This window comes from Dermochelys coriacea, chromosome 9 (assembly GCF_009764565.3).
Source record: "Dermochelys coriacea isolate rDerCor1 chromosome 9, rDerCor1.pri.v4, whole genome shotgun sequence".
Lineage (NCBI taxonomy): Eukaryota > Metazoa > Chordata > Testudines > Dermochelyidae > Dermochelys > Dermochelys coriacea.
This window is the reverse complement of record NC_050076.1, coordinates 92,421,733-92,447,687: the sequence shown is the minus strand read 5'-3', so window position 1 is coordinate 92,447,687 and position 25,955 is coordinate 92,421,733. Positions and strand designations below refer to the sequence as shown.

Below are 25,955 nucleotides of genomic sequence, written 5' to 3'. Positions count from 1 at the left end.
ACACATTATGAATATTGGAACTGCTACCTGAGCCGCCGGTTTCTGGGTTTGTTTTTTTCACATTTACAAATATGAACCTTTTTCAATATTTACTAGAACTCAAAAACTGGATGGCTATTATATGTCACATTTACATCAGCGTCCCTGTTCCTGTGTTACAACGGAATCTTATTATCTTCCTTTTTCAACTCAAAGGTGCAAGTTACTGAGAAGTGTAAAAGAATAGCAAAGGAAGGTGTGAGGATAAACATACCAAACCCTCAAAAGATATTGGAGCTGTAAATATATTCACAGGCAGCACTTTATATCTTGACTCTAGTTTATTGTAAATTAGTACATTCAATGATATATGAGTTAGATATTGAAGACAAAGGAATTACTGCTTCTAACGTATCTTGTAAAGAGGCAGTTTCCTAAAAATACATCCCTACATCAGAAACAGGGTCAAATTCTCTTCTCAATTACAACTGTAATCCCAATGATTCTATATCTGAGGGCAGAATTTGGCCTTACAGCTAGTATCTGTTTACCTAACTCAGGTGATTAGGACCACTTAAGTCTATGAACTGCTGAATAAATCAAACAAAATTTGGTCCCTTATCTGAGCCAGGCTCTTTTCTAGTACTTCAGCATTCTTATTTCATTTCTCTGTTTATCAAAGATCTGAGTTTGTGATTTCCTTTCTCAGAGTAAACTTCTGCTCCAGTCAACTTTCTACTGTTTATTTTGGATGAAACCCAAAAGTTTGTTCAGTCTCTGTCACAATTATCTTGATTTCAAGGAAAGGTTTAGGTGTTTCTTTCCTCATACTTGAAATTAAATTTTGTTGACAGTACCTTACTGATTTTGTAACTTAGAAGCTGAATTATACAGCTGAGCACGATGGCCATCAATCACATTTCTGTGCTAAATTTGATTAATTTTGACTGACATCTCCAGAAGTGCTCAGTGCTGGCTATATTCTGCTCCCACTAAAGTCAATGGGGGCTTTCTTATTGACCTCAAGGGCTGGGATTTAAGGATTAAAGAATCCTAAGGGAGTGAGTTATCCAATTCCTAATGACTTGCATAAGGTTCCTAACTCCTTTAGGTGCCCAAACCCCCATAGATTTTTATAGGGTATTAGACCAACGCTGAGCATTTTTGAAAAGCCAACTCTTTTGAATTTTCCCCCCTTACTTTTGGGGCAGTTCATTTGCTCATGTGTCCAAACACATATTTTAGACAAGATGTTGCAAACAATTAGTAAAAGCACATCAGCAATGTTTAAGAGACAATTTGACATGTGGCATTTGCATGGTGAGCAAAATGATCTAAATTAAAAAAAAAGTTTACTCATTTACTCCTAAATTAAAAATAAATGTTACACAAAACAACAAAATCTGGAGCAGTCGGTGGGGGATAAAACAGTGAGGGTGCTAATGATACCTTTAAAGTGAGATGAGGCCTATCTTACCTTAAAAGCCATAAATTTGTGATAGGGCTTTGGAGCCCAAGCATACACCTCCACGGAGCTTTTCAAAGCAATAACAAGAAATTTGATTCTCTCATATTTCACTACAATACAAAAGGAACAATTATTTCAGTTTCAGATGGCCCATACAAATCAAGAATACTTCAAGTTCAGATTCTGATGCCCTTAATTGCACCCAATAATTTCAATGGGACTATTTTTGGAGTAAGGTGTTGTTCACTGAGTAATGGTATTAGAAGTTGGTCCTTGATATTTAACAACAACTTGTAAATAATCTCTCCTTTCCTTTAAACCTTCAGTTCAATGACTTTCAGTAACACAGCCAATGCTTATAGTTATTATTAATATTTATTATTTATTTATCACCCAAATGTATGCTAGCTACCTTACATACAATCAAGACAGGTCAGTGCCCTAAAAACACTTGATCTAAGGCCCTGTTTCTGAAAGCACTTTTGTGTGTGATTAAGTTACTCACATGCATAAATTTATACAAGATTGGGGCTTGTCTGGTCACTATATAGACCCGAGAGAGGAAGGAAGCAAGCAATGCAAAATTATTATTTTATTGAAGTCTAAACTTGGGCCTATACCATTATCTACTGCTCAAAATTCTTTACAAAGGTGGTATTTTAAAGATTTTAAACTGAGGCACAGAAAGATCTGTACAGTGTTTGCAAGCAGTTCATTAATAGTATTCGGTGATGGGATGTCAAAGCTTTTAGTCTGAACGTATATAGGTCAGAGGATAATTTTCTGTTCCTGGGTTGGACAAGAAATTCTACAGTCAGATTTCTGGCATGAATGCTTGACAATTACAATACTGATACCTTGTACTGAGTGCCTGATCCAATGCCCATTATTGGAGTCATTCCATTACCTTCAATAGGCACTGAGCTGGGCTGTTAAAGAGCACCTTTGTTGTACAGCTCTCAAAGCAGTATAAAAAAAATTAATGAATTAGTCTGCACACCACCCCTATCAACTAAGCAAGTCTATTATTCCCAGTCTCAGAGAGGCTAAGGGCTCTATCATGGCTTTATGGCAATGGCCATAAGACACCATCCCGACTTCCATACTCTTTTGGTTCTGTTTCTTATTTATCTGGTTTTGTGTGGGTACTGCAGGCGTGCATGGAGGTCCCAGGCCCATCATGCGAGGCGCTGTACAAACGAATAACAAAAAGCCTGCATAATGGTCTCGATCATCTACTATTGCTTCTATCCAGCGAGATGGCCTCAAATCGCTGCTAGAGGCTGGGGAAATCATCAGACAAACAGCTGTGCAAACTTTTCCATAGACAATTGCTTTTTGAAAGGATTTGCTGTCAAACAACAGACCCCCGTCAGCATTACTTAGCGATGCTATCAAGTGCACGTTGTGATATCTTCTAGGCTACAAAAGGAGGGCCAGCGGTTTGCTGAGCTCCTTCGTGGTGCTCTAAAGGCTTTATTCTCTTCTCAGCGTGCATGGTGGCAATTAAATCCCCAAGCATATGGGCACAGTGGCCTCCCCATGTGTCAAGCTGAATAAGCATTTCAGAGAGGAGCAGTTTCTTTGAGCTGGTTAAACTCACGTTGGGTTTATGAACAGTAAACGCAGAGCCGGGCACTGAAAATTAAGGTTTTTTTGGTCTGTTTTATTTTAATTCTGCCAGACATGAGCATTTCCCTCAGAAATAGAACAGGCCACAAGGGTATTGCTTTCCTACACATTTCTTTCTGCCTTGTTTTACATTCAGTGTCTGTGTGGCAAAGTACAGTCAGGTTCTCTAAAAGAGATGCAGGTGTTACACAAGTTAGGTAAGAATCATTTCTGGGGGAGTAAGGGTATGCTCAGCACACGCCACTCAAACGGGACCATTTCACACTGGCACAACACATAACGGCAGCTCGGTGAAGGGGCGAGGCTGGACGAGGATGGAAAACTGATGAGAAAGGCCAACCTAGGCAGAGAAAATAAAAAACAGCCTTTTCTTGATTACGGGAAAAGTGCCCGTAAGGACAAAGGTTAAAATACACAAGGATTTGCAAACAGTGAAATAGCAGCTGCTGCTTGCCCAAAGCAGCAAAGCATCAGAGACAATCCCTGTTTAGCTGACTGTGGAGAGAGAGGAATATATTGCATTTTGCTGAAGGTCAAAGTTGAGAAGTCAGTTTAAAGTGGATGCTGTCTGCAAAGTCCAAGGGCATCCGCACAACTCCTGTAGACATGACCACATTTTGGTAAACTGGAAATGTCAAAAAGAAAAGGAGTACTTGTGGCACCTTAGAGACTAACAAATTTATTAGAGCATAAGCTTTCGTGAGCTACAGCTCACTGCATCCGATGAAGAATACGATGTGAATACAGACTAACACGGCTGCTACTCTGAAACCTGGAAATGTCAAGGTTCAGGGAGGCTTTTTGTCTGAGGTTTGCAGGGGGTTCTCTAGAAGTTAGAGTTTTTCTGGCTCCCTGAGAGTCTTTTCTATGACCATTTTGTCAAACTACTTAAGTTATTTTCTATCTCATGCCCATCCTCCCAGAAGCTGCAAACAAGTGTACATTTACATTTATGTATACTTTTCTTTATAAAACCTAAAAATGAGCCATTAGAGTTGAAAATAAATGCAGTTGCACTATAATTACAAAGAAAATAACTATAGGTTCACGCAGATCTATTTAGCTTTCTGTCTCTGATTTCATTCCAAACTATGCCAATTTTTAAAGCACTGTGTTGTTCAAGCAAAGCAATAAAACCGAATATAAGGCAAAGACCTCCCCATCCCAACCACCCATCCACCCACACATTAGTTTGCTATATTGTTTGGGAAAACACAACTGTAATATAGCATCTTTTAATACAGTCAAATCTATTTTATGTTCTGCTACAGCATGCATCACTGAAATATCTTAAGTGCTAAAGTAATAATGACTGTCACATATACTGGTGTTCATCTTCAAAAGTGCTCAATGCAGAAGCCGAATAAGAGCCAGATGATATTTCAGCTCTGGTCACAAATGCATTTTACTGCATACTTAAGTATAACTTTGATATGTATATTTAGGGCTTATACAATATAGAGACAGGGACGAATTGTGGTACACCCATCCTGATCAATTACCTGCAGGCATCCCATTGATACCGATACTGTGCAGGTACTCAGGGCCAGAAGAGGAGACTGGTATGACGCAGGTGAAAAATGTCACTAACAATGAGGATGCCAGCCAACCCCGGAATGCTGAAAGCACTGGCTGAGCGACAGAAGCATCCTGCCTTTCAGTTCAGCCAGCCCTTGTAGCAAAGAGTAGTATACCCTCTTGGCAACGGCTGCAAAGGGAGGAGCAATGTGGAATTAAAGGGAGGGGGGCATCCGTGATGTACTGCACGCAGGTTTGAAGAAATGACCAAGCCCCGGTATAATTTTTCAATAAGGGTGAAGGAAAATGTGGCCAATACGTGTGATCAGATAGGAAAGGAGGACTGCGTAGGGCTGCCTATGAACAAGACTCACCGACTTTGTAGTGCACGCAGCCTTCCAGGTCTCCCACGGACACCCAGCCTTGCCGCTTCTCCACCTCTGGATCATTGCGCAGAATCTTGTTTCTCAGCCAGGATAAATAATACACCCTCAGCTTATTCTTTTTGCCTGACACGCACGGATCAGAAAAAGAGGTATCACATTTTACTTCCGAGCAGTACAAATCTCTTGAATTCAGCCTTGGTGATTGTTATGACTCAGAGTGCGAAGAGACTTGTGTCATTTCAGCGAAGTCACGTGAGACATGAGGCCAGCAGTGCAGAAGAGGAGACACCATGTAGTGCCGATGTCTGCCATGGCACTGATACACCGATTGTATTGTGGCTCTTGAACACCTGTATTTATTTTTTTCTCTTTTCCCAGTCTTCAGACTTCACACAAAGGTTTTTCCTACACCCACAGAATGGCTGCCCCTAGACCCAAGCCTGATGGGAGATTAGAACATCTGACATCAGTCTGAAGAGAGGATTACAGATATTATCTGGAAAAGCCATTCTGGATGGGGGAGTTTCATCAGTTCCAATTAATTGTCAGCCTTCATTGTAGGCACCTATTTTCTTTTGATTCCTGTTGGAGGGTGTGATGCGGTGCCCACCCTACACAAGCCCTGGAGAGGTTAAAGGGCTAGGCAGGCCAATTAACTGCCCAGGCTGCACCTGAAGAAGAAGATAGGCAGCAGGCCACTAATTGGAAATGGTCTCAGCTGGGCAGGATCAGGAGGGGGCTGTATAAAGCCCAGAAGCTGACAGCAGCAAGGGGCTGGAAGGAAGTAGTCTACAATCACTACCTGGGAGGAGGGAGGCTGGACTGGAAAACCCAGAAAGAAGGGGAAGCCAGATAAGGAGGACGAAGCCCAGGGAAACGGCAGCAAAGGGTAGGACAGTACAGACCTTGGCTGCTTATCATAGGATCCCTGGCCTGGAACCCAGTGGGGTGGGTGGGTCTGGGTTCCCTGCTAGCCACTGGGAAGTGGCGCAGTACGTTGGCGACACGAGCCAGCCAGCTGGTCTGGAAGGACTTTCATTTCCCTGGAAGGGGAGAACTTAGTGACCTGGCTGGAGGGCCAAGCCACAAACAGGAAGCTGCAGCTCTGGGAATAAGAGGTGCCTCAGAGTAAAAGAGATGATGGGTAGCGACACGGCCAGAGGAGGGCAGCGCCTGGCAAGAGCTAATCCCCAGAGCCACCAGGAGGAGGCGCCACCTCCACCTCACTCCAGCAGTGAGTGAACCCTATGACCAGAGGGAGGGGCATTATTTTGTAATTCCTTATCTCAAGAAGTCTTTTTAATTTTGTTTTTAGACTTATATAAGGCAAATAGCAATCTAGATTCAAGAGAGAGTCTCAAAAGGGATGCTGCGTCACGTGGAAAGTCGGAACGAGTGTATCTGGGAAGCACAGGCTTCAGTTATGCCAAATGCACCGTGTCCAACCTGTGTATAAATAGAAGCCATTCCAATCTTCCCATCAAGGGCTTGATCCTGTGAGGTGCTGAGCATCCTCAGCTGCCATGGCAGCCAATGGGAGCTGAGGCCCTCAGCACCTGCAGGGTAGGACCCCACATGATTTATTTGCCCTCTTGCCAGCCATACATTGATGTGATTTAACAATGTTTTGGATGGAAATGTGCTTAGAGCGATGCTCACATGTTATATGAACAATTAACCAAACACAGACTTCCTTAGCAGCAATGGAATGATGTTTTAAGCATTCAACACATTTTTATATCCCACAAACCATTTTACACATTAAGCATGTAATGGCATATCCCAAGTCACAGATGAATCTGGAAGGAGGATGCAAATATTGGAGATCCAAAGAGTGCTTTCCTATTAGCAAAAATAATTGTCCTGCTTTGTCCTACAAGAGGAAAGTCTATAACCTAATTCATAACCTAATTCTTCTTTATAATTTATAAAGTGGGTCAGATACTTTTAGACACTGAACAAACCTGATATGGTGATTAGCACATTGAGTCCTTCCAGAACATCCATTTGCTGGAATCTTCTCCTTGTGATCAGTGAGTAAACCCTTCCTTGTCCACTTCGGTCCAGCAGCCATAACCCATTCTCCGTCCCCACCAGTAAATTTACCCCTGTTAGTACATAAAAACCACTGTCAATTGTCTACTGAGGCATAGCATATTTCAGCATTAATTGCTTATCTATAACTGACTCTGCTTTGGCCTTCCTTCTCTTAACTATCTCTGATATCTTCTCTGGCGCTATCCAGATGACCTCGTGAAAAGTGAATTACAAAATTCTCACCACTTCACAATGCAATAAAATCCCAATCCAGCTAAGTACTTAAGTGCACATGTAATTTTAAGCATGAATAGTCCCCCTGAAGTCAATGTGGATTTAAACTGCTTTGTGAACTCAAACTGGTTTGTGATCCCAAAAGCAGACTATCAATATTGCAAAACCTCCAACTCCACTAATGCTCCTGCATTATGCAGGAGGTCAGACTAGACAATATAATGGTGCCTTCTGACCTTAAAAATCTATGAACCAACTCCAACCCCAAATTCAATGAGGAGTAACAGTCTCAAGCACAGGGCACACTAGAAAAGGAACAAATGATGCTAGGAAGTGGACTGTTCAGGAGTGAAATTTTCCGTGTTTCATAAAGGCGCTTTTGAATGCCAAATTAATGGAGTGAATCCATCTGAAATCTAATTATTCCCAGCGAAGTGAAGGCTCCAATGGGCTGCTGACATGAACTGACACCCATTGGATGGGGATTCAGTTTGGCTGGAGCGATTGGAAAGGTTCCTAATTAGTATGTTGTAGTGGAAATAAAACAGCATAAGGTATCACACTGCACAAAACCATCGTTTTTACTGGCAATGCTCCGATGAGGACCTGGCATTGTTCAACCTCAGTGTACATGTAATTACAGACTTTGCTACGATGTTCTGTTCTTAATTTAAAATCTTGGCCTCCTTTAAACATGCCTTAAACAAAACTGAAGCTGTAAATGGGAAATCCGCATTTCCTTTGGATAACATTTCCCCTATTTCATTCATTTATTTTGTTTTTCATGCGAGACTCAAGCTGACTGGAGATAAATATTGTGTCAGCTCCACAGAGCTCATCTTCTTTCTTGTCCTAAAACAGATGGATGATTAAAACCATTTCAGAGCGAAGGCACTAGGAAATGCGGGCCCTGTCCACAACTGAGCTAAAGTGGAGTAGCTCCCCTGGAGTCAATAAATCTGTGCTGATTTATACCCACTGGGTTCTCTCTGTAGTGGCTGATCCTGCAAGGTGCTGAGTACCTCTTGAGAAATCTGTAGGTGTCGAGGGAGTTCAGCCTCTGATAGAATTGATGTCTTGATCTGTTTTAGCTTCTAGAGAAGATTTCCATAGAAAGACTCTATGGCAGAGGTTCTCAAACTGTGGTCCGTGGACCAAGCTCCATTCAGGTGGTCCACAGACAGTTCCCTCTAAGGTGCGCACCTGGGCGGCCACACACAAGAGAATGACGGGCCACCCACCTAATTAGTGGAGTCACGCAGGCGTGGCTCCACTAATTAGATGCCTGGACCCTGGAGAAGACGCACATGTAAGGTGAGGTGGTGCCCTTGGGGAGGGAATAGGGGGTAGGTGGGAGGAGGCAGTGGGGTGAGAGGAGAGTGTGGGGGGAATTTAGGACGTTCAGGGCTGCAGCGGCCAGAGAAAGAGGCCTGTGGCTGCTGTGGTGGGGGAGAGACCCCCTCCTGCCCAGCTCCAGCTCAGGGGCTGCCATGGCGGGGGAGAGAGGGAGAGACCTCCCCTCTTCCCAGCTCCATCTTGGGGGCTGCTGCAATGGGGGAGAGAGGGAGAGACCCCCTCCTTCCCAGCCCCAGCTTGCCGTGGCAGGGGAGTGAGGGCACATCCATTGCATTAGAAAGGTAAGACTACTGGTATTAAAAAATTAGTTGTGTGCTTTTATTTATAGAACCAAAAAAGTTAATTATTATTACGTTTTTTTATGTAGCACTTTTATCCAAAGCGCCTTACAATAGTTACCTAGCGGTAAAAACAACATTTAGAAAGAGCATTAAGTTGGCAATTTTCAAGTGATCCACAAAAAAAAAAGTTTGAGAACCACTGCTCTATGGAATATATAGCGTATGTGAGGGGATGGCTTAACCCAGTGGTTCTCAACCAGAGGTACACATGTCCCTGGGGTCTTCCAGGAAGTACATCAACTGATTTAGATATTTGCCTAGTTTTACAACAGGCTACATAAAAAGCATTTGCAAAGTCAGTACAAACTAATATTTCAGACAATGACTTGTTTAAACTGTTCTATGTACTCTGCACTGAAATGTAAGTACAATATTTATATTCCAATTGATTTATTTTATAATTATATGGAAAGAAAGAGAAAGTCAGCAATTTTTCAGTAATAGTGTGCTGTGACACTTTTGTATTTTTATGTCTGATTTTGAAAGTAGGTAGTTTTTAAGGAGGAAAACTTGGGGGTACGCAAGACAAATCAGACTCCTGAAAGGGGTACAGTAGTCTGGAAAGCTTGAGAGCCACTGGCTTAACCCATTCAGCTTCAGGTGTGGCATTATTTCCACTTCCCAGAACCTGAAGGATAATTTGGTAAAGCTTGGCACAGTCAATTCAGCACTTCATTCAGCTAAGGAAGATTCATAAAATATTGTGCGGTTTACTGTGTGGGAAATGTTCTGGCAAGGCCTTCAAAACCCAGGTCCTGATGCTCTGGAAGGGCATGATGATCTCTTGGCTCTTTCAGTGAGAAAGATTTTAATTTAGTGCCTTCACCAAAATGTCTTCCTACTCTGTTGCACAGAATGTTCTGCAACGGAGATGCATCTGGCTGTCACCTTCCACCTCTAAGGTGGCTTCATTTAAGTACCGCTGTAGGTAAATAGTTAATGAATCACTTTGCGATGACGTGCAATACAAATGCAAAATCTCAGCATAGCCTATGCTGTTAGAAACATGCTGTCCATGTTTTCTAACTAGACAGATGCCTCTTTATTTCTAAGCTTACCCCACAGAGCAGCACACAGGATCTCTGAATTAAATTTCTTCTTGTATTTGCGAATTTCTGGACTGTCACTCTGTGGCCGGATATTTGTGGGGTTGACATTGACAACAGAGCCTTTCCTTGCATTCCCTCTCCTAATAGGCTCTGGTTTGGGGCTAGACGCTGGAAGAAAAGACACAAGGAGTCATCAAAGATGTAAGTGTTTGGTCACACCCCACACATGACTTGTTTATTGCAATTTGAAAGCAAGCCCAGAGAGCTGCATGTTTCAACACCCAGGGAATAGTTTCTGAAAAACTTAACGTAGCATGAGGTAGAACCATATGTCTGCACAGTTTCTGATGTATTCATGAATATGCATTGGGCTCACATAAGAACAGAATAATGCACACTTCATCAGGAGCCTGGGCAGAAGCAGTGCAATGAAATCCAACACTATTAACATGGATTTAGAGTTTCAAAAAGTCACCAGAAAATTCCAATCTTAATTTCCAAGAATTAAGCCAGGTGCTTTTTGCAAAAGAGCCAGGCATGATGCATTTTATGATAAGAGCAAGTATACTCACGAGAGCTACAAGTAGGCCCTGCTGGACTGCTGGGAGGTGAGATTTGTAGTAGTCTAGGATCTATGAACGAAGTAAAGGATGTTGTAGATGATGAACTTCCCTTTGAGGGTGTACTTTCAGCACTTGATGTCTACAATGAAAATAAGGTCGGTTTTCACTTCAGAAATTGATGGCAGGGAACAGATATTGCGTAGCACTGTTGGTATCTGGAAAGCTCTCTGAGGTTTATATGAAACTGTACATGACATAATTAGATATGAACAACAATTCTGAAGCGCAAGTTTGTGGTACAAATTGAACTACAATGAAGGAAGCCTGAGCAAAGAGTCATGACAAGACAGCATAGCAGTGAACTAATTGGTCCCTAGAGGAAGAGAGAGAATAACAGACACTTTGCGTTTAGATCACTCCCTGCTGTCTGATTTGAAGTAGGACATTATTCAAACCTCTCTGCAGCCAGGAGGATGCTGTTGCAGCAACCCAGGGCTGTTTTAAAGACCTGTCTCTTGAGAGAGTTATGACTTATTTTCACCTTTAATGTTATCCCTCACCTGGCAGTGCTGGAGATGTTCCTTTGATGTTGCTGATTTGCACCATCAGCAAAGCAGAAAGAGGATGTGTAGCTAAGGTAGCACCCTAGAACAGGGCTGAAGGCAGCAATCTAAGAGCATTAGCACCATGGGAAAAGAGAAGACGTATACTAATGGAGTTCAGGGGAAGTATACTAATGTTTGGGTAGGGGGAAAAGGAGGGAGTAAAGAGTAAGGGGGACATAGAGGAGTACGGATGGAGAAACAAGAGAGGAAGTAGGAATTGGGTTAGGGCACCCAAGACTTTCTACTGGCCCCTGGTTCAAGCCTCTTTGAGAAGCAAGGGGATCAAAGATCTCTTCTCTTGACGAGATTTGATCCATGGGATTAAAAGCCCTTCACCCTTTGGCCCCTATGCTGGGGAAAAGGAAGGAATGGAGGGAAGTGCTATTGCAGTGAATCTAATGAACACAGTTTGAAGCTATACCTTATTATTTACAGATTTGTTCTGAGGTCCTTGACTATTCTGGGTAACTTTTTGCTGGTTCGCCGAGGAGTCTGAAATTTGGCTTTGCTGTAGGAGATCTGGCAGGAGATAGTTCTGGTTGTGTATGCTCCAGAGTCCTTCCTGGGTGCTACAACTTTGTTTCTCTGTAATATGATTCTGCACATGAAAACAGATTGGGAAGTTAAATTCACCACAACATACTTTTGTTTCATCGCGTAACCCTAGCGAGGTAGGACAGAAAGTACTGGTGGGGCACGGTGAGGGGACGCACAGTACTCTATGTGGTACATCAGGTAAAGAAAATCAGCTTATGGCATAAATGTCAAGCGACAAAAATATTAAATTCAAATGACAGTGCACTGACATGCTGATCTATGGCAAGCATTTATACAATATCAGTAATGCGCCTGATTTACAAAATAGCCTTCATTAGTTAATTAGTAAATCTTCACATCCCCAAGTGGTAGGTAAGGATGTACTGTCATCCGGGTAGAAAAAATGAGGCACAGAAACAAAATGATTTGCCCCTCGACCACAGGTAGAGTCAGCGTCTGAGCTGGGTCAGAACTCATGAGTTCCTTGATCCCAGCCCTGTTCTCAGACCATACCCTCATTATTGTCCTTGTCATTAAAACTTTCACTTACTGTAGCCGTAAGCTTTTATTACAGAATAATCGCATTCTGTAAAGGGACAGTGAAAAGACTGGGAAGACTAAGAATCTCACTCTTATCAATGCCGTGCATTTTTATACTGCAGCCTTCCTTAGTAGGGTCACAGACATCTGGATAGATAAATACCGGTCAGTTCAGTGGGTTTATAAGACATCACACAAGTAGCATCTATAGATGTGGTAGGGCAGAGGGCTCTGGGTACAATGGCCCAAGTTTCAGGGAAAATGACTGAACATAGGGAAAGCAGGGTTAGGAGCCATTGGCAAGGGAGAAAGAGATGGACCTTGAGATGGGATTTGTAAAGGGTCATTGAGGCACTGATATATGTTCTAGAAGGTGAGTGGACTGCAGAAGGATCTGGAGGATGAAGGGGAAGGATAGTATTTGAGGACCCCCAGTGCTGGGATGTAGGAAAGCAATGGGATGCTAAGTTTTACATTAGAAATTTCCTATTGAATTATACTAAAGGAAAAAAAGTAACATTGGCTGAATCAGAAGCAGTAGTCTATATGGTTTGCTGGCTGATAAACAACCTAGTGAAGTAAACTAAGCCTTTGTGAATGCTGGCCAATGTATTTGAAGACAAGCAGTGAATTCTAAATCTAAGCTGTTTGTCTTTTAAAAGACAAATAATGAATTGGAAATTAAAGGGAAGCATTTTTTATTCTACTTTTTTTTAAACTTGCCATTAGGCTAATATCCCGGGGTGTATTAACAGGAATGTTGTATGTAAGACATGCGAGGTAATTGTCTCACTCTACAGGGCACTGGGGAGGCCTCAGCGGGAGGACTGTGTCCATTTCTGGGCACCACACTTTAGGAAAGATGTGGACAAATTGGAGAGAGTCTAGAGGAGAGCAACAAAAATGACAAAAGGTTTGGAAAACCTGACCTAAGGAAAATTTTTTTAAAAAACCTGAGCATGTTTAACCTTGAAAAAAGATGACTGATGGGGGCACCTGATAGTCTTCCAATATGTTAAGGGCTGTTATAAAAAGGATGGTGATCAACTGTTCTCCGTGGCCACTGAAGGTAGCACAAGAAGTAATGGGCTTAATCTGCAGCAAGGGAGATTTAGGTTAGATACTAGGAAAAACTTTCTAACTATAAAGATGATTAAGCTCTTTGCTGCTTTTTCAGTTGGGGAACCAACATTTGATTCCTTCCCAAGAGAGGAAGGATGCTATCGTGACTGAGGCTCAGAAGCCAGGGTTGGGGCCTGGGAACCTGAGCACTATTGCTGGCTCTGCCACACTTTGCCTGTATGACTGAGGGCAGTCACTCAATCTCTTTGTGACTCAGCTTCTCCATCCTTGAAATGAGAATAAATTCATTAATGTTTGTCAGTGCTTCAAGGCCTGTGAATAATAGGTGCTCTACAAGAGCAAAGTATTTTTATTATTACTCCAGCTTGGTGTTTTCAAGGCAGTAATGGAGTGAATGGTTCTATTTTGTTTGCTTTCTTTTTTCGTGTACCAGCAATATCATCTGCTCTGGGAACACAGTTTGCTAGATTATGCAGGTGGAGCTGAGCCAGCAGATGGAGTAAGAGAGCACAATATACTGGTTTTGTGGGAGTCCTTTATGATTTCTTAAATTCCTAGGAATGAAGATATTTTTCACTGGGTAATGATTTAAAAAGTGAGAGGATATTTCTCCCTAAGTTATAAACATTATAAAGAGGGTCAAAAATCTGGACCCTAATTCTGTATTATGATGATTGATAGTATTGTGTTATGTAGGTCCTTTAACAAATCTGTTGATTCAAGAAACTCTTCTACTCAGTAAGAGAGAAAGACAAATAAGGAGGCACAATTTTGTAATAATAAGCGGAATTATAGGAGGCACAAAACCTGAAATGGCTTAAAAATCGCTTAAGGGTTTGTAGCTGTAATTTGAAATTGCAGATCAAAACTTCACAGTAAAATGACCTCAGTGCTGTTCAGAAGAAATAGAAATGATGTTTATCATGTACATTAGCAATGATAGGCAATTTGACTTCGCACACCTTCCCTCCGCCCCCACCTTCAAATGGCCAAATTACCTTCTGTTCTATTACGATGCTTTGGGGTTTCAGTTCAATTCCATCTGGAACTCCTGTCCTTGAGAAATCTGCCATTCCATTATTTAGCAGTTGCCTGGTAACAAACTCCAATTAATGAGCAGACCAAATCCAGGTGAAAACAAAACACACACATTCTAAAACCAACTAACGCCACTGAAGTAGCTAGTACACTTGGTTATTTTTGTACGGGAGCAAGTTGATTAGCTTGCACACAAATCTACATAGACTTTATGCTGAAACTGGCACTACGGACGACTTGCACTAGAAACCCCTCTACCACCCAAATACCAAGTGATTACTTTATACTTTCCCCAGTGACTCCAATATAATTTTTTCAGACACCACTTCAATTAGGCAATATATATTTGCTGCATGGAGTAGTCACATCAGACAGGCGTGACTATGTACTTTGCCCACGCCCCTGCCCCCCAAAGAAAGTATGTCCCACATTAGTGAATTTTTGTCCAAAAGCTGTAATTATTATTATTAAATAAATAAAAAACAACAATAAAGAAACAAATGGGGAAAATGTGTATTTGTACAGCAAAGTTGGCCATGGCCAACCATCCCCCCATATGCTACCCTTTCATTCAACTTCAGTTTACTGACCTAAAAGCCACAGAGAAGGCCCCTAGCAATTATGAAAACTTCCATCCCGTCTAGGCCTAGACACAAGGCCTGGAGTACAAGCCTTAAACCTGTGCCTCCATACACAGCAGTCACTTAGCCTATCCCTGCGAGCCTCTACTAGTGGATGTTAATGTCCCCTGGCAACAATTAACCTTGAATTCCAAATGATAATCTGGGAGTTTAAAACTACCTCCCTCCCCTCAATTTTGGCCCAAATGGCCAGGAAGAACCTCATGAGGCCCCAAAGAACATAATAACATAAGAACGGCCATACTGGGTCAAATCAAAGGTCCATCAAGACCAGTATCCTGTCCTCTGACAGTGGCCAATGGCAGGTGACCAAAAGGGAATGAACAGACAGGTTATCATCAAGTGATCTATGCCCTGTCACCCATTCCCAGCTTCGGGCAAACAGAGACTAGGGACACCATCCCTGACCATCCTTGCTAATAGAAATTGATGGACCTATCTTTCATGAATCTATCTAGCTCCCTTTTGGACCCTGTTATAGTACTGGCCTTCACAACACCCTCTGGCAAGGAGTTCCAGAGATTGACAGTGTGTTGCGTGAAAAAATACTTTCTTGTATTTGTTTTAAACCTGATACCTATTAATTTCATTAGGTGGCCCCTTATTCTTGTACTATGAGAAGGAATAAATAGCACTTCCTTATTTACTTTCTCTATACCAAGAGTAGCAACAATGCTAATCACAAAAAGGTATGCAAATGCTATCTGAGTTTGCCCCAACGGAAAAGAAAATGGAAATATATTAGACAAAATATGCGTAACATGTCCATGTATTAAACCCTATAACACACTCAACTCCTCCCTCAGCACATTAGTAGGGTGGGAAATAATTGTTACAGCTGCAGGAACTGGCTCCACACCTTCCCCAGCAGCAGCCTACAGAAGGAAAGGTTAGTTCCACCCTCCATGCCAATCAGATGTCCCATTAGGGCCTCCAGGGCAGCCAATCACATGGCCAGACTCAAAGTTAGCCTGGGATTGGATGAGAAGGGAAAGGTGCCCTTGGCATCTCCTTCAGGTGACCCTCAACAAGAATTTCCCAGCCATCATTGTGCTGTAAGGAAAGGGCGGAGCGTGGACTGGGGTGGAGATGATGACAACAATGATGACACTCTGCTCTAATACAAGTCAAACTGTGCAGTTTTTCTTAATATGATGGGCATGGAAGAGTACAAGTGCATAGGGTTCCTCCTATCAAGTGGAGACAGAATCCATGAGCCTGATCCGGCTCTGCTTGAAACACATGGGAGCTTTCATTCTCTTTAGTGCTGGCACAGCACAGTGGAGTTTCAAAGCATTGTACAAAAGTACATAAACTATTGTCATCAACACTTTATACATGAGAAAACTGAAGCACAGAAAGGTGTGAGTGACATGCCCAAGGTCACATTGTGAGTTAGTGGCAGACATGGCAACAGATCCCAAATCTCCTGACTTCCGGGCTTCCGCTCACTCCATGACAAACAAAGGTACGTTCTGAGGGGCAGATCCTCAGCAGGATAGTTGAGGATCAGTATTGAATTAACACCATTGGAGGACTGAACTAGTATTTGTATATTTTGTGTGTGATATACGCAAGTGCCTTTTCATTGAGGTTTATTTTTATTTTCTGCCCCCCCCCACATTTTCTATTAATTGATTCTGGAGCCTGGTGTGAAAACCTCTATTGTACTACTGGGGCTGTATCACAATCGGTCCCAGTTGTCTTCTGTAAGCAAAGGCAATAACAATGGAGCCAGTGCAGTGCAAGGGGCTATTGTTTTCAGAGGAACAGAGCATGAAGAAGAGCAATGATTTGCTTCTGAAGAAGGGATTAAATTAAACAATTGCAAACGTAATAAAATTGGAAGGAAGCATGACATGACAGAGGAGGGACTGCTTTTATGAGGAAGGTGAGTAGGACTTGCCCTGAAGGAAAACTGAAATCCACTTTTATTAACTGTGACCAAAGAGAGCCATACAAATCCAGGGGTGGGGCGAGTATGAATTTTGTGTGTAAGTTCAGAGCTGAGATGTGAAACTGATCTATAAAAATGAGCCATAAGAAATCCTCTGATTTAGGGGGAAATGGAGTTATTTGAACATTGTGAAGTCTCCCAGGAGATGTATTCTCACTGGAGTGGTATTAATATGCATAAATGCAGTACACTGGCACATACAATTTACAGGCATATGGATAGTTTAACACATGCAGCCCACATGCATGAAAGTCTTTTATTAAAAGAAAATTCTGACTTATCTGGTACATAAGCAGAGCAGCAAATAGCACTCAAACCATTTCTGCTGAACAGCCCATGGCAAAAGACAGCCCCTGTCCTGGTTCCCCTGAAAACACGCCCAGAGATTGCTCCTCAGATCCTCCACATCAGCAGCAATGAATGGGGTTTGGCCAAGGGGACAAGACACTTTCTTCATATGTGGCTATACTGCAACTGCAATGTGGACATAGCCTTCAGCTCCCTGGCAATTTATGCACTCCAAGAGAGGACAGATTATGCAAGATGTGGCTTTCTCTCTCTTTCATCTGTTCTCAGCCCGAATACGAGCAGATACCAAAGCTGCTTTGTAGTTCTACTGGGAACAGAGGTGAAAGTAAACTGGTACGCCCCGTACGGTGTACCGGTAAGCCGGACTGGCTTTCCCAGAGGGCAATTTAAAGCCCTGGTGTAGTGGTGGCGGGGCTCTGGCAGGAATTTAAAGGGCCCCGGAGCTCCAGCAGCTGCTACTGCCCCGGGGCCCTTTAAATCCCTGCCTGAGCCCTGCTGCCTGAGCCCTGGGGTAGTGGCGGCAGGGCTCTGGTGGGGATTTAAAGGGCCCCGGAGCTCCAGTGGTGGCAGCCGGGAGCCCCCAGGGCTCCTCAGTGATTTAAAGGGCCTGGGGCTCCACTGCAGTAGCGGCAGCTGGAGCCCTGGGCCCTTTAAATCGCCCCCAAACCCCGGGGCTCCCAGCCGCCTCTGCAGTTGGTAGCTCGGGGGTGATTTAAAGGGCCCCAGGCTCCCAGCCTCCACTACCGCAGCTGGAGCCCTGGCCCTTTAAATCAAGATTTAAAGGGCCTGGGGATTTAAGGCCTGCCTCTTCCGGTTGAGGCCACGCCCCCTGCTCAGGACTCCGGCATACCAGTAAGTCCTCTAATTTACTTTCACCCCTGACTGGGAATAAGGAAATATGCTTATTTTCAATGGCCAGTTAGAACCTGGCCATAGGTGTCTCATCTAAAGCCCATGCAAGCCAATTAACTTAATTGGGCTTTGGACCACGTACTTAGTGGGAAAAAAAAAGTTTTTAAATTCTTAACTCCTGTGGAAGTTAAAATGGAACTTTTATCCAGGTCCTGAAAAGAGTCATTACTCGCTGCAGATTTCACTTTGACCACTAGGGTCTCCTGTATCCAATTAGCATTAAGCAGGATATATTTCCCTGCAGAGCTATCATTTAATTGAAATGGTGCTCAACTGAGATTGGGTTATTAACTGAGAGGTGAGATGATACTTTTGATGGCACAAAACTTCTAGACATGACTCCATGTATCTAAAGGCAAACCTCATGGGGGTCATAATGTGAATTCCCTTTTACAAAAGGCCCTGCAATTCTCAGATTTAGAAGAGAATTATGTGGAGTTAAAAGGACAGTGATGAGAAACTTCAGAATTAATTTTGCATGAGAGGGCCACAAAACTCTGAAAATCAAGTAATAGGTTTAATGTTATACAGTGAAGCAATACTTTTTTTGGATTATCTGAAGTTTACAATGAACTCTCACCTACAATTGATAAAAACGTCCTTTTTCAGATCACAAAGGGAAGTCTGGAAGAGAGGCACTCAAGAAAAATAAGGCCTTATATAAAACAAAAACTAACAAGCTCGAGAGTTTTCAACATTTCCCCCCCTGTGCTTTGAAAACGGTAAAACACAAATCAGGAGTATATGGAGGAAAGAATAGATGTGCATTCTGAAAACAACTGGTAACAAATGGTAATAGCAATGCACAAGCAATTATTTCTCAGGAAAATATGCCTTTTAAATGCCTGGTAGGCATTTCAGATCTCACTCACAAAAACTGCAATAGAGAACGGGAAAGCTAAAGGAGAATAAAAAACTTTGAGATCAGCTTGATAAAAAGCATGCAAATTGGAGATACACCATCTGATCACTGTAATGTTGCAAAATCAAAATAATACTGGCCACATTGTCGGTTGGTGTAAAGGGGTGGCTCTTATGTCAATACAGCTGGGCTCATTTACACCAACTTGTCCTTTGAGAGTTAACAAATTAGTAACAAAAGAAAAAAGCTAACCTTGTGTGAATCATATCATCATCATCGCTGCTGAGCAGTTCATCACTGGATGATGAATATTCTGCTACTGTGGAGAATATGTTGGCACCGTCTTTCCCTTTGGCGAAGAAGGCTGGACTCTGAATAAAGAAAACTCGATTGCATTTTCCCATTTAAGAATCCACTGCAAAACGACATGAGCAAGCAGCCATCTTATTCCATTTCTAGTTGGTAAATGGTTACTGCAACTTTTAACTAAAACTCTTTATTAGGCAGATAACACTTCTGCAACGCCCAACACTGGAGCCAGGTAGTACACAAAGAATAATGAGCTAAACTAAAATGACTGAATTACTCTAGCAATGGCGTCTGGTTAATTTTAACCAAGCTGTTAATTTTAGGCTCAAACATCTAACCACAATTTAGCAGGGTGAATGTTCACTAGTAATATAAGCACCTTTCATCCAATCTTGGCTCTTTAAAAATGTTACTTTTGAATTTTGGGGCCAAGGTTAGGTTAAATCTCAATGATATTTAAGGGATGGGCTTTAATATCTGTGTAGAAAATGCTTGTGTGGAGAGGTATTATACACAGAAAAAACAAACCTCTCACTTTCATGTTATATACACATTTCCCCAGGCTGTTTGGGGAGGGATTGTGCTTCAAGGAGCCTCAGCCCAGCTGCCTACTTGGGCCAGTGGGTAAATGCCATAATTTAGCCCTAAACTGGAAATAAATTGGACTTGGCCTCTACTGAGTCTGCTAAAGTGGACCCGGTACTAATTGTGATGGTGGTTTTGATAATGTGGATACAAGTCTACTGGGAAATAAAGTGAAACCATCATTTATCTACCAATGATACTTCTATAGCGCCCATTACCGCAGTACCTGAGCACCACTCAATCTTTAATGTATTTGTCTTAATACATCCCTGTGAGATAGGGAAGTGCTACTATCTCCCTTCTTAAGGATGGGAAGCTGAGACAGAATGAATATGTGACTTACTCAAGGCCACAAAAGGATGCAAACCTGGTTCTCTGATGTCCCAGGCTTTTTCCCTAAGCCCTGGACCATTCTTCCTCTCCTCCAAACCTGTCTTATGCAGACCGCCAAACAGCTAGCTGACACAGGTTTGCTCTAGATTTGACCCAATCTCTGGCTATGCATTCCTCCAAGCCATCTAGGCCCTTCCCTGCAACTTTTAAAATACCAAACATTCCATGTATGATCTCTTGCTCAGGGCATGTTAGCTCCAGTTAACTGAACCGATGGGCAAACACCCAACTTTACAAGGCTGAACTAATTAAAAAAAAACCCCAAGAAACAGAGGTCACACTTTATATTAAAGGCACATTTATACACAGCTCCTGAAGGGTTAATACATTATTAAGCATGTTACAGTCATAAGTGGTAGGTGATCAGAGGGTTATAAGGACAGCACTAGATTGTGCTACAGTGGGGGTTATATGCTCTGCCTATGAGCAGCCTGTTGACTTGGACTCTATAACAACTGGTTAACCATTAATTAAAACGTCAGTTAAAACATTTATACTGTTTATAAATGTAGCCTTACTAGAAAGTGTGACCGAAACCAAAACAGTGCTGGCAGTAAAAGAACCTACTGAAAACTGGGCCGGGTGAGGAGCATTTTCAGACTTCTTGCACTGTTGCGGGTTGTTCTGGGACACTGGGCTCTCTGCCTTAGACGAGCCTTGATTCCCCAAAAGGAGAGTTGTAGAGAGAAGCATTAAACACATGGCACATACAACAACAGGACAATCCCTCAACACACACACAGGCCTCCTATGCTTGCATTGTATCGTTTTCTCTTTTATGGAAATGGAAGCCTTCCTTTGATTGTTTAGGGTGAGCCGCCCCCTCCCTCCCCCACCGCCGCCAGCAGCCCTGCATGGCTGTGGAAGTCCCGATGCATTTCTGCTGCCTAGGGTGAGGCTGGCAGAGTGGAAGCCAATTGGCTCGCACAAGCGCTGCGTACCGTGGAAAAGCAGCAGCTCTCTGAACGAGAAGAGTGGGGAAAGTGGATGTGCCAGGGTTGGGACCGACGGGTCAGCCTAACCCCTCTTAAACAGCTCATCACATCAGTGATTGCTCGGCACATTCCACAGCAGTGGGTGCCACCTAGCCGCATGCCACTCATTGCAGGCCAAAGCAGAGGATGGAAACCCTGAGGCCCCAAACCACACATGCATGTTTTTCTGAGCACTTCATATGATTGTTGAGCCGAAACAGCATAGAGGGGCCAATCCTGTAACCCAGCCTTTGGGTAAATATTCCCTACGCCCGTCAACAGTCCCGCTAACATCAATGGCTCTGCTCCCATGTGTAAGAGGGAGTCGAGCCCCGCATTTTTAGAATATCTTATGACATTTTGCCACGGTCCAAAATTCAGAGCGCTCATCTCTCTCTGCATTCAGTGCCCTGTGGAAGCCAGGGTAAGTTTACACTGAAAGCGAAGGTGCCATAGCAGTCAGAGTTAGGGTGTGTAAAACTGCACTGCTCCCTCTGCGAAAAGCAGAGGGGAATCCCCCCTCCTCCTTGGCTAGTGCTGGAAGAGTTCCCCTTGGAAAGTCACTGTTCAGGTCTTGCTTCTCTTTATTCTTTGGCAGTAATAAGCCATGTCAGCACTTCTCCTGGCACAGATTGCTGGCTTAGCTGTGCTGTCTGACACATGGTGTATGTGTGTGGGGGGAGGGGGGGAGAAGGGGAGGAAGTAGCCAAGGCTCTGGCCTTTCCCCATCCATGACTGGATACTTCCCAAGCAGTTACACAGGAAGGGCAGAATTGTCCAGGATCGCTGCTGTCCTCCTCCACATATGGTCTAATGATGCAATTGGCCCATGAAAGGAAGTATGTGGGCACCTTATTGCTGCTTACTCCGCACCGGCATGCAAGGCAGCTCACAACTCAGTTTGTTGCTTAGTAATTTACTACATAACTTGTCCAATTGCTATCAGCGGGACTACTTGCAGAGCAAGATATTGCTCAGTGAGAGTAAAGATGGCTGAATCTGGCCAGATTAGGACTCAATAATACAGGCAATTATTTGTGTATTTACATAATTTTATTACAATCACTATATGGATTTAAGCATTTTCTAAAGCTGTTTTGATTCAGAACTCATTACTAATCACTGAGTGTTTAAAGCAACTAGGCTGCTATATTAGTTTAAATGTATTTAAACATCTAATTCACTGTTCCTTTGGCTTTGAGAAAATAAAACTTTTTCCTGACTACCACATATCAGAACTAGCTGTCATTCAATTACACTTAAGAACCCAAGGAGACAGTTTAAACCACTGGGGAGCTTTTCAATTCTTTCCATGGCCAGTGAGGTTTTCATTTCCCCTTACCAGAATAGCACAGGTGTTACCTATCAGACAGTGACTGTAAAGTGGCGCTGGGTTGCTGCATGGTTATTACTAAACTATTGCTAAACTATTATTTAAATGTAAAATGACATAAAAGCAAAAGAAAAACAAGGTCGAATAATTTGAAAGCGTGGTTTGGATTTTTCTTGAAGCAAAGTTTCCTACATCCTATGGCTATTTAAAGCAAAGTTTGCTTGAATGTGTGACTGCAATAAATATGCAATTTGGCCTTCATTTGTCAAGTGTTTGTAAATTAACATGAACATCACTTTAAAAATAATTTTTTCTTTAAATTCCATATTATTATGAAATGAATTTCTAAGACGCTCATTGCCATGATATCAGCCTTAACACCAATGGAAACACCAACGATTTCCCCCTGCCTTAGTAGTCATTTACATAGTGCAAAGTGGGAGTCAAATGCTACCATTTTGCAGAGAGCTGCACAAGCAATGGCCAACCAGGCTTAATATATGTAACTGGTACTCTGACTTCAAGGCGATGAGATTCTTATAATTAAATGTATTTTTAAACAAGACAAGGTGGGTGAGGTAATATCTTTTATTGGCCCAACTTCTGTTGGTGAGAGAGAGACACGCTTTCAAGCTACCTGAAGAAGAGCTCTCTATAGCTCAAAAGCATGTCTTTTTCACCAACAGAAGTTGGTTTAATAAAAGGTATTACTTCACCCACCTGCTCTTATTTAAAAATACATTTAATTCTAAGAATTATAATATCCTTGGACCAATATGGCTACAACAAATGACATAATATATTTAGGAGTAACTAGAGAGGAATAAGGCTGCCTACTTCTTCTTCAGTGTCCCTGCCTGCTGGTGCTTCAAGCCACATATTTAAGAGGAATCTGAGTTTGTATCGCCACACATTTGCACGGACTAGCATAACCCAAGCGAGCTATGCAGGTCTTCATCCACAAGTACGATGCAAAGCTTAGAACCCACCGCATGTTTTGGTTACTCTACATGTGGTTGTCTCCATCTAATAATTTGCTTTTGGCCCCTTTTAAAAGTTTCACTATATTTTTCAATAAATTATAATATACCAAAGGAATGTTTCATAAGAGGCTGAATGGGGAATCTCATGTCTTCCCCAGCCAAAACAATAATAAAGTGCAGAAATGTTAATGCATAACAGCTGCTAAACTGTATCATCTCATTAGCTAGCAATCCAATAAAGTAGTAAAGGTCATGAAGAAAAGCTCCGGTGAGTTACCATTATTATAGCGTTAGGCCAATGTACCCATAACACCAGATCTATTGACTTTCAACAGTGCTAGTGAATAAAAAGACACTGATTTTGTTTTCCACATCCTAATTGAGACAGTTTATTACATTTTCCATCTGGGAACATGCTCACAGTCAGTTTTGCACTCAAAAAAGGAACAGTTTCTATTTTAACTCCTTGCATAATGACAGGTTTCAGAGTAGCAGCCGTGTTAGTCTGTATTAGCAAAAAGAAAAGGAGTACTTGTGGCACCTTAGAGACTAACAAATTTATTTGAGCATAAGCTCATCCGATAAAGTGAGCTGTAGCTCACGAAAGCTTATGCTCAAATAAATTTGTTAGTCTCTAAGGTGCCACAAGTACTCCTTTTATTTTAACTCGGTGCTTGGAACACAGACCATACAATCCAGAAAGAAGTCAAAATCATGTCACTAAAAGACATGCAGTGAATACAAATATAAATTTGTATGCAAGATTTTGACATCTTGGACTCAGCATGTACCAGATTTCAAGGCATAGGAACATTACACATTTTGATTGATAAATCATTGACCTAAGAATCACCTGAGGTTGATCTTTTGCTGAGATGAGATCCCATCTCCCATTGCTTGCTGCCAGGAGAGCTGCTGCTGCTGTTTAGTTTCAGAGCATGTCCCCCCGGGGATGACTGCTGCATGTTACTAAACACAAAGACAAAAATCATATCCAAATATTTTGCATTTCTGTTCCTGGGCCTCAGAGCACTTACAGATGTTACTGAATCCAGCCTCAGAACACCCCCCCGGGAGGTAGGTATTATTACCTCCATTTACAAACAGAGAACTGAATACACAGGAAGATAAAGGGACTTGCCTAAGGTCAAAATGAAGACTGTGGAATTCCTGACTCCAAACACTGTGATTTAACTACTAGTCCCTATCTCCTTTTTGCATTGCATCCTATAATTCTTAAAGAGAGCATACTTAGTAATGAGGCTATTGGCAGAAACACCACAAGTCACGGCTAAGTTGCATATATGCAGAGGCAGAGACAGAAACTGGGAGCATCAGTGCCAAAACCCACCGACCTCTATCCCCTGCCTACAGTGTGACACACGAGTCTGATTCTCCATTAGCCGGTTCCTCAAGCAGTAATTTACACCAGTGCCAAGTGGGTGCTAGTAAAGCTGCACGGAAGGGTTTTACACCCACTTTTGCGCTGGTGTGAATGATGGCACCATATCCAGGGCAATGGAGAGTCAGGCCCACTGAGTTGTATTCATTGTGCTCAAACTATTGGACCAAATGAGAGAACTCAGAGCAGTCAGCACTATGCCCTGCATACGAATTTGCAGGATCAGGCCCTTGCATATTATCAGTGTAATTAGGGACTGATAATATGATGAGATTAAAATTATGCTGACACAAAAAGAGAAGCGGAGACACAAGCAGATTTTATCTGGGTTCAAAATCACACATGTAAACTGTTAAGAGGAGAAATGTGAGTGGGTTTAGAAGCTTCTTTAAGGTTCAAGGTCAGAACATTTGGCTGGGTACTTTGTGGGTAAGTTGGCTCAAAAGAGGGAATAACTGTAACTGCCATTAAATGAAGTATGAACCGACATTGACAGTGGAGTTCCTGAAGTTATGGCTTTGATTTTAATGAGCTGGCTTCAGTTTTCCTGTTGGTAATAAATCAACATTAGTTTAAGCACAAAACACTGAGAAGCTTACCTTGAAGGACATCTTTGACGGCCAAGATGATCCCTGCTGTAAAATTTAGAGGTTGTTCTTTCTGGAACCTTAAAGATTTAACCACATGTTTCAGTTTGCTACTCTGATATCATATACTCAGTTAATAATCCCAATGTATGCCCTGCATAAATACAAGACAGACTAAAACACACAGAAGAAAAATGCTCCAGTGGGACATTCTGGGAATGTCTTTTTATTGGAAACTACATTATTGTTGGGTCAGTTTTTGTAGTGAATGGGGGAAATACAGTTCTGGTCACATAAATGTTGTTCCTGTCCAGGGACTACCAGCCTACAGGGAGAATTACC

The 25,955-nt window shown here is 42.4% G+C and overlaps 1 protein-coding gene across 3 annotated transcripts in view; it reads right to left on the bottom strand.

Annotated features, from left to right (window-relative positions):
* Positions 1–25,955, bottom strand: part of NRK (Nik related kinase) — a 128,885-nt gene that overhangs the window by 13,739 nt on the left and 89,191 nt on the right. For 2 of the 3 annotated variants that reach the window (XM_038416767.2, XM_043492931.1), the window contains 11 exons: positions 25,626–25,693; positions 24,478–24,593; positions 20,902–20,990; positions 19,300–19,418; positions 14,327–14,420; positions 11,590–11,766; positions 10,573–10,702; positions 10,010–10,168; positions 6,948–7,091; positions 4,972–5,106; positions 1,457–1,557 (listed from right to left, as the gene is read on the bottom strand). In XM_038416767.2, coding sequence (XP_038272695.1) covers positions 1,457–1,557; positions 4,972–5,106; positions 6,948–7,091; positions 10,010–10,168; positions 10,573–10,702; positions 11,590–11,766; positions 14,327–14,420; positions 19,300–19,418; positions 20,902–20,990; positions 24,478–24,593; positions 25,626–25,693 — 1,332 coding nt within the window. Of the gene's footprint in view, positions 1–1,456; positions 1,558–1,664; positions 3,705–3,851; positions 5,107–6,947; positions 7,092–10,009; positions 10,169–10,572; positions 10,703–11,589; positions 11,767–14,326; positions 14,421–19,299; positions 19,419–20,901; positions 20,991–24,477; positions 24,594–25,625; positions 25,694–25,955 lie in introns of those variants that run through there. The other variant, XR_006274465.1, reaches the window with a different exon arrangement.